Source organism: Lupinus angustifolius, chromosome LG01, assembly GCF_001865875.1.
Source record: "Lupinus angustifolius cultivar Tanjil chromosome LG01, LupAngTanjil_v1.0, whole genome shotgun sequence".
In the NCBI taxonomy this organism is placed as follows: domain Eukaryota; kingdom Viridiplantae; phylum Streptophyta; class Magnoliopsida; order Fabales; family Fabaceae; genus Lupinus; species Lupinus angustifolius.
Window position 1 is genome coordinate 28,480,000 of NC_032009.1, and position 8,973 is coordinate 28,488,972.

The 8,973-nt window shown below is 34.7% G+C and overlaps 1 protein-coding gene across 2 annotated transcripts; it reads left to right on the forward strand.

Annotated features, from left to right (window-relative positions):
- On the forward strand, positions 324 to 7,903 carry LOC109359678 (DNA polymerase eta). Of its 2 annotated transcripts, none has more exons than XM_019604373.1 (16): positions 324 to 492; positions 1,370 to 1,490; positions 1,577 to 1,688; positions 2,024 to 2,194; positions 2,914 to 3,078; positions 3,200 to 3,303; positions 3,493 to 3,612; positions 3,915 to 4,038; positions 4,332 to 4,445; positions 4,545 to 4,760; positions 5,018 to 5,126; positions 5,207 to 5,307; positions 6,283 to 6,388; positions 6,481 to 6,608; positions 7,120 to 7,204; positions 7,307 to 7,903. In XM_019604373.1, exons 1-16 carry the CDS (start codon positions 417 to 419, stop codon positions 7,597 to 7,599), a joined length of 2,145 nt encoding a protein of 714 aa, XP_019459918.1. In that variant the 5' UTR covers positions 324 to 416; the 3' UTR covers positions 7,600 to 7,903. The 2 variants fall into 2 exon arrangements, with proteins under 2 accessions (XP_019459918.1, XP_019459921.1); XM_019604376.1 differs by having other exon boundaries at positions 6,319 to 6,388.

The following is an 8,973-nucleotide window of genomic DNA, read 5'->3' on the forward strand; positions in this document are numbered from 1 at the left end:
AAAACTTATATATAGTAATAAATAATAAAAATATATTATCATAACATTAGATAAATTATCTCTTTTACCATTAAAGTTATGATATGTGTTCTATTTTTTTTAGCTTTTAAAAAAAAAATTGTAAAAAAATTTAAATATAACATCCCATAATTTTAATGACTGATATTATATAAGGATATCTTAAAATTAAGTTGAGTTCCGTAGATTAATCTCCTACTATATCTATCTATCTATCTATCACAGAGCTTAATAAAATATAACCTTATAATAAAAAAAGAATGTGAGAATGTTTAAAATTAAATTATTATTTTATGAAAAATAAAAGTAAAGAAATGAATTGAAAAAAGGGTGTGGACAGAAAAGGGGAAACGATTTGGAGGGAAATCGAGGAGCAGAGGAAAGAGAGAGGAGGATCGATGCCGGTGGCGAGGCGAGAGACGTCAGATTTTAGAGTCATCGGTCATGTAGACATGGACTGCTTCTACGTTCAAGGTTCCATTTCCCACTTCCCTCTTCCTTTCTTAATTTTCTCTTTTACTATTAGTTTACCAGTTAAGTCTTGGAAAGACCGAAAAAGCTTCTCCAACCATGTCACAAGTGTATTGCATGGTTTTCGAGTCTTCTCTTTTCCTTCAATCCCCTCAAAAGCCCAACTCGAAAAATAACATTGAAGGTTTCGAGTTAGGTTTTGGAGGACAAATAAGAGAAATGAGAGCATGAAATACACTTCCGAGAATGGAATTTTAGGCTATGTTTGAGAGTTATGAGAGAAAGGGAATGAGAAGACATGAAGAGGAGGGAGGGAAGTTGATATCAAGTAAAACCTCTCCCCTTATCTGGGAGATTGAGACTGTGAAATTGACGTAACAAAGATTAAAATAATGATAACCTAAAAATATTTTATTCTCCATTTAAAAATGTAATTAGTAATGAGAATTTGATAAGAATGTAATTATAAAATTTTACACTTTTTATATGTTTGTCTCCGGAAAAACCTAATAAAAAACCTTAACCTTTCTATCCCCGGACTCCCAAACAAGAGAAACACTTTCCAAAGTCATCCACCCCTCCAAAACAAGACTCACAGTCAGTGTTAGGATTCCACTATAACTTCACCTCCTCCTTCACAATGCTGCTAATTCTCCCAAGTTCCATTCAAACTCTGTGTCCCCATTTTTATGTTCACCAAACAACAAAAGCAACAAACTGTGCTACGGCCTACCGAAACTTGTATCGCGGACCATGCATATAAATGAAATGCCCTTTCTTACGTACCTGTGGTTTTTTCTCAGTTATTGAAGAACAATCCTTTCATATTTTTATCCTGTTTGTTTTATTTTAAGCTTATTATATGTTCTTCTGTATGTAGTGGAACAGAGAAAGGAACCAAAACTAAGGGGCGTACCCACTGCAGTAGTGCAGTACAACTCATATAAAGGCGGGGGTTTGATTGCAGTTAGCTATGAGGCTCGTGCACATGGTGTTAAACGGTAATCACTACTGCTATTCTATTTTTTGTGCTTTCGCACTGAAATATCATTCTGGTTTTGTAATGACGATAACCTGTTTTATTTAGCTCAATGCGGGGTGATGAAGCAAAGGAGGCATGCCCACAAATTCAACTTGTCCAAGTTCCGGTTGCACGCGGTAAAGCTGATCTTAATACATACAGGAATGCAGGTTCAGAGGTATATGTTTGAACATTGGAGAATATGATTTAAATATTTCAAAATGAATTATCTTTGTGAATTGTTTTGACATGTGGAATTGTGGACAGATCATAATTGAATGGGAAAAAAGGAACAAGATATTGATAGTGTTCAACCGTTTTCAGTGGAATCAAAATTTATGTGTTTATAACTCGCATGTCTTGTTCTAGTCTATTTAAAAATGCACAGAAAATATAATATATTTCATATGTTATGTTCCATCCCATTCTAACACACTTACCAAATACCAATATCTATAATCTATGCAGAGTTATTCACTTAGGTTTAATTATCGTGAATTGCAAAATTTCTAGGTTGTTTCTATTCTTTCGCGGAAGGGTCGTTGTGAAAGGGCTTCAATTGATGAGGTATATCTTGACCTCACTGATGCTGCCGAAGCAATGTTTATGGAAACTCCTCCAGAAAGTGTGGAAGATATTCAGCAGGAAGTTATCAAGTCTCATGTTTTGGGGCTTAAATTTGAGGTCAGGGGCTATGCTTAAAGATTTTGCATTTTCTGTTATCACTCTTAACCATAAGTTTGGAAATATAATTATTTTCTTTTATATTTTCAGTTTGTTTTTGCCTTCCATCTCTTTCTCGCTCTCTCTTTCTGGTTTTATGTTAGCTTTTATATATATTAACATTCTGCAAACCATTACAATGAATGAACTGAAAAAAGTGTACTTTGAGTTACACAAAAAAAATAAAATTTGATTCATCAGTAAACCATTACAACGAATGAACTGAAAAAAGTGTACTTCATGGTTTACTGATGAATCAAATTTTATTTTTTGTGTGTAACTCAAACTATATTAAAATTACTCATAAAACAACAATTTAATAAACATGTATGTTATGAAGAATATGTAAATTGTTAATACAAATGTTTATAAAGTTCTGTAGTATAAACATCATTCAATATATTACACAAAAATGGATTTTGACTTTAAACTTATGGATCATCGTCCACTATGAGTCTTTTTGGCTCACTGTATGTGGCATACTGATAGAGAACTGAGCCATATGACTTGCCAGTTCACCGGTTGACTAGTCAAACTGGTAAGTCTACTCCAGTTCTCAGGATTATACAAGTAATGCTGTGGTAGACTTCATTAACTTATGGAACGTATAGTTTCTCTTTTCAAATAAAAAATCACTGCATGAGAATAGATGGTAGTACTGAAATTTGTTTTTTATTCAGGATGGAAATGACCCCAAAGAAGAAGTTAGGAAGTGGCTTTGTAGGAGTGATGCTAGTTACCAAGATAAGCTATTAGCTTGTGCGTCCTTCATTATTGCTGACCTCAGGATGCAGGTGTTGAAAGAGACGGAATTCACATGTTCTGCTGGTATTGCTCATAATAAGGTAAGTATCAGTGTTGATATGTCATATCAATTAATTTGTGTCGAATTTATGGCAACTTTTGTCTTCAGGATATGTCCTTGGTGTTAAATGGTCATTAACTTATATCTTATACTCTTTGCAGATGCTGGCTAAACTTGCTAGTGCTATGAACAAACCTGCACAACAAACTGTTGTGCCACACTCATCTGTTGCAGGGTTGCTTGAGTCTTTGCCCATAAAGAAAATGTAATGGTACTAATTAAAAGTTGTTGTCATGTATTTCACCCGGATTTAAATTTTATGCTATATCTATCACCTTGAGTTCATAAACTTTTGAAGTTTGTGAAGATATCATATAGTTGTTTTATCTTCAACTCTTCTATGCATGGTCATTTAGATTATGAAGCATGATGTTGAAGAGTGCTTGGCTTTCAGGAAACAGCTTGGGGGAAAGTTGGGAAGTTCTTTACAAAGTGATCTTGGTGTGAATACTGTTGGTGATCTGCTTCAGTTTTCAGAAGAGAAGCTACAACAACGTTATGGGATCAATACCGGGTGGACTATCTGTCTTTTAACATGGTGTTATATATATCTACTATCAGAATATAAATGGGAATGTCTTTGCTAATTTCATTTTTCGTGATCTTATTTTTTAAATAGCAATTTTTTTGTCACTCTTTAATCACATGGCATGCATTAACGTAATTCGAACGAATAGATCATTTTGAACCAAACCCCTTAAATATGCATGTATGTTTATCACCTTGTGGTATAGTTGAACATGGTTGTCCATTTGCATGTGTTCATAGCAATACATTGGTATGCTGTGCCTGATTCTAGCTTTTGCAGCATTGCAGTACTTGGTTGTGGAATATTGCGAGAGGAATCAGTGGGGAAGAAGTTGAGGGGCGACTACTTCCCAAGAGTCATGGTTCTGGCAAGACATTTCCTGGGCCTCAGGCTTTGAAGACAATTGGTTCTGTAAGGGTTTTCTAAGCTGATGAAAACTTCTGCCTCTCTATTTCTGGTGATGCGGTTTTCAGCAGCACTATCTTACTAATGAAAACTACTGCCACTTTATTTCTTTGCGCTCCTTGGATCATATATTTCTATTTCCCCATAATTATCTTGTGTGTTATATGAAGCATGTGTTTGCTGGCTATCGTAGGATGGTCGGAGTTGGATTATTATTTCTGTTCTTAGTTTTGTTCAGTTTCACTAGCAAGCAAGTCCATATCATACATCTATTTGTTATTCATTATTTATTTTTTCAGGTTCAGCATTGGATTAATGAACTGTGTGAAGAGCTGAGTGAACGCCTTCATTCTGACTTAGAGCAAAACAAACGGATTGCACACACACTCACTCTCCATGCTAGAGCATATAAGGTGGCATTCTACACCATTTATCTTTGATTGTTAACTTCTCTTTCATCTACTTTGTCTACGGTTTCACTCTACATATAATTGTCTATGTGTTTCTTGCAGACAGGTATTTCAAATTCAAATAGAAAGTTCCCTTCCAAATCGTGTCCTCTAAGATATGGGACTATAAAGATTCAAGAGGATGCTTTAACTCTATTTCAAGCTGCATTACGTGAATTTATGGGCTTTTATAACTGTAAGACTAATTGGAGCGAAAATAACAACTGGGGAATAACGTCACTTTCTATTTCTGCGAGTAAGATTGTTCCCATACCATCTGTAAGTTCGAACTGCTTGGATTACAAACTTTCTGTTGTGATTTGGATTCAACTTGTGCCTGCTGAATTCGATCACCTTAAGAAGGTGGTGAATATCACAACTTTAAATGAGCCTGCTTAATGTTTGGTTTATACTTTCTTAAATGAGCCGTAGACTTTAAGCTTTCCTTTCTTTTTGGGTGGTCTTTGGCATGTGATAGCTGTTGGTGTCACATAATGATATTTAAAAATTATAGCATAAGCTGCATTTGTGTCTAGGGAACGCATTCAATTGTTAAATACTTTGGTGGGCAAATTCCATCCGGTTCTTCATCGAAGCAGCCACTAGATAATGTCATCGATGAAGCTGTGCCACCATCATCTTCAGGTTTTTCATTGTATTAGTTTTTAAATTATTTATTTTCCTTCACTCTACTTTAATTTGATGAAGGTTTTATGCTTAAGCAGGTACTGAAAATTGTTTGGGATTGATTCCCTGTGAATTACCCGCCAGATATCCTGAAGAAGACACAGCAATGGAGCATTCAGTGGATTTTTTGGATCAACAGGTACAGCAAAGCAAATGATGTTATCAGGTTGTATGTAAAGATCTGTAATTTGTTTGCATGGTTAAAAAACACAACTGTTCACAGAAAGTTTAGTTGCCAGTAGAATTTTATGATAGCAGACTTTAAATGAATGCAAGGTGTACATTTTGAAAGGTTTCAGTGGCTAATATTGGGATCATGTAAATTCATTAAAATCATCAGAAGACAACATTTCTCATGAAAGATACTTTGCTGATTGATATTCTATCACACTTCAATATTGATTCTGATGTTAATGTGTTCCTTCATCGGGTAAAGCAAAATTTATGCACAACTGTCAGTACTCTGTAGCAGTGTTTTAAATTGTGGCGATTGCTGCTATGGTGACTGCGATTGCGGTTATTGCGGTAGTTTCCGTGTGAATTATTTTGTGAGTATATTTTTGATGTCGACGCGGTTGCGTTGCGACCTGATGCAGCCCGACGCGGTTGCGTTGCAACCTGATGCAGCCCAAATGCAGTCCTATGTGGTTGCATTGCGGCCCGTTGCAGTCGCATCATTGTGATTTGGTGTCATACCACAATTGCGGTGTGATGTGGTTGCGCTGGTCACTGCAACCGCAATATTGTGGCTGTATCATGTGATGCTGTCCGCAATTTGAAACACTGCTCTGTAGTATTATTAATGTAATTGTAATGGGTTTATAGAGAAGCATGTGTTGTGTACTCCCTCAGTTTTGGAGAATTGAGCTTGTACTACTTGATTAATTAAGAATGATGTGCATTTTTTTATATACAATGATTTGCATTGATAATGTGGGGTAGAGTAACAACCTTCCCACAGCCATAAGTTGAGATATTGTTAAAAATGTAGATATGTTCAGCCAGAAACTTCGCTCGGTATTCTTTATGAGTGATAAGCTGTTATTCTACATGTTTGTGCATTATTATTGAAACCTATTGCTTTGGTTCTCTACGTGCAACTGCTGTTAAGCAGAAAACAGGCACAATCATGCTATTTTTCGTTGCACAGGATCCATTGTGCAATTTGTCCAGGAAAATAGATGGCTTGACTGAAGAATCCTCCCTCATGTCACCTACAGGTACTGTGTCATGTTGGTTTTAACCCATTACTTACATTTCTCTCTTTTTTCCTGCTGAGATTGTGATTATAATAGTTTTCCCCCCTTTTCAGGAAACGAAGACAGCAGAAAACAGAGTGAACAACATCGAGATTTGCCTGCAAAAAAACCTAGTGTTGTTTTCAATATATCTAGTCTTAAAGCAGTTGAGAAGAGAAAGAGAGAAGGAAAGAAGCTTCAAGTATGTTTTGCTACACTATTTTAACTGATTTTTTTAATCTAGAATACCATGTCTACGACTCTACGTTCAATCATGAGGATATAAACCTTCAAATCAGTTATAATCCTGCAAGCAAAGCAAGGATCTAGGTGGATTGTGTGCTTCTGTGAATGATCTGGCTAATCCTATCCATAATATTACTTTAGAAACCCTCAAAACTGAAAGAAAGGCAGTGCCACATTTCTTTAATGGAAGGAATATTAAATTCTGATAACTTTTTTGTTTTTATGGAGCTTCAGCCATGAACCTAATGCTTTCGGGAACACATTTTCCATCACAAACTTTGTACTACTTCATGTACCCTTTCATATTCATTGGTCAGAAAATGTAAAGTTAATATATATTTTAGTTCATGTTTTATTTTTTTGACCAATTAGAAATAAGGGGTACATGGAGTGGTACAATGTTTGGGACAGAAGATGTGGCTCTAATGCTTTTAGAGTATGAGAAAATGTTGTGTTTTTTGTGGCAGGGGAATTGTTCAATTACAAAATTCTTCAATAATTATCCGAACTCTCAGTCTTCATTGGAGCAGAAGAATATTACAAATGTTCAAGGTACTAAAATATCATCATCACTTGGTAATTTTTTATTCCATTTCCTTTCATTATATTTATGCAATCCCATCTTCATTATTCCTAATGTTGTAAAGACTGCAGGATCTCAGTCTGCTAGCGGTAGTTATTTAACTTCCGATCAAGTTGAGACGTCAACTGAGAGCTATCATGACGATATTGATACAAATGTTGCTGGATGTAGTGCAGCTAATATTCCACATGGAAGACAAGCTTGGAGTTATAACATTGATGAGATCGACCCCTCTATTATCCGGGAATTGCCTCCAGAAATCCAGGAAGAGTTTCAAGCCTGGCTTCAGCCTCAAAAGCGGCCTAATGTGGTCAAACGAGGTTCTAGTATTACTAATTATTTCTTGCCTGACAATAGTAGATAAAATGATTAGTGACTTTGGTCTAATGTGCATATTTTATGATGTTAACTTGATTGAGATTGATAGGGACTCAGCCTAAGGAACTTAACTGTGTATTATGATGTTCCTTGTAATGTAAATATGCATGCTTATCATTATTTCATAGAGTTCAGAATAATTTGCTATTTTCTTCTTTTTGGGATGCTCTATGAGGATATTTCTGTGATATATTCTAATGAATTCTATTGTCCCACAAAGATTGTATTAAATAACCATAAATGATGTCTCATTTGTTTTAGCTAGGAAAATTGTCGTTAATTTTGGCTTATGCATAGCTTTGTTACTTCTGGTGATGCAGTATTATTCAAGTACCTCTTTTTATTTTATTTCTTTAGTTTTTGTGTTGTTAGTTTGTTAAGTGTGCACAATTCAGAGTAGTTTTAGTTCAGTTGTTCAAAGCATGACCTGAAATAGGAGAAATGTTTGGACTTTGGATTGCAGAAATAAATATTTCACTAATAGTAATATGTATCACTTCTCTATTGTGTGGTGCATTGAAAAGTGTGGCACATGAGTTGAAAATCATAAGCTGAAAGAAATACTAAAAACCACTGTTAGAAGTTAAATTTCCATATATCTGTTTTCCAAATTTCATGTGCAGTTCTTTCTACAACAAGGGATGGAATATTACAGTAAAAGGTTTGAAAACATTGGAATTATTATAACCAGTCATTAATTTAAGTTGCATGTTTTGTGGGGACTAATTCACAATTCTCTCTAGGTTTTAACTTCATGTAGAGGTCCTTGACATGAATGATTTCAGAAAATATAATAGTAAAGCTATTTGCCAGTTTGATTTTTTGGACGAACAAAAATGAAAAGGGGAAAACTTGAGTCATTTAATAAGTATATTTATAAGCCATTTCCTTCTATGAGTCTATCCATTCTATCCATTGCCTTCAAAAAAACCAACTTGTATAGGGCTAATGAACACCCACTCTTAATTCCTCACTGAATCTTTCCCTGATGGTTAATGCTGCCATTTTTCATATCTAATCATAATTGACTTTTTAAGAAAAAAAAAATCCAAATAAATGATGGATGATGTATTGTTTATGTATACTTTTTTATACTTACAATATATAGATATTAAATTCTTTTGACTATCTCAATTTTGTTGAAACTACATTGCAAGTTTGTAACCTTGTTCATGACTTGGTGGGGAATGATTGGTGATAGATATGAGGAGCATATCTTTTGTCCTACAAAGTATTTCATTTCATGTGTTACTTGCTGTGATTGAATAAAAAATATAGTTAAATTAAAAGTTTAATAATTAAATGTTTTTCTTGTGACATATAGTGATACGATAGAAGATGGCCCCATGGGTAGATGGTA

Coding starts and splice junctions, on each gene's coding strand:
- LOC109359678 (XM_019604373.1), top strand. CDS start 417: ATGCCGGTGGCGAGGCGAGAGACGTCAGATTTTAGAGTCATCGGTCAT. Junction 3,079..3,199: donor CTGGTATTGCTCATAATAAG/GTAAGTATCAGT, acceptor TACTCTTTGCAG/ATGCTGGCTAAACTTGCTAG. Junction 3,613..3,914: donor CGTTATGGGATCAATACCGG/GTGGACTATCTG, acceptor GCAGCATTGCAG/TACTTGGTTGTGGAATATTG.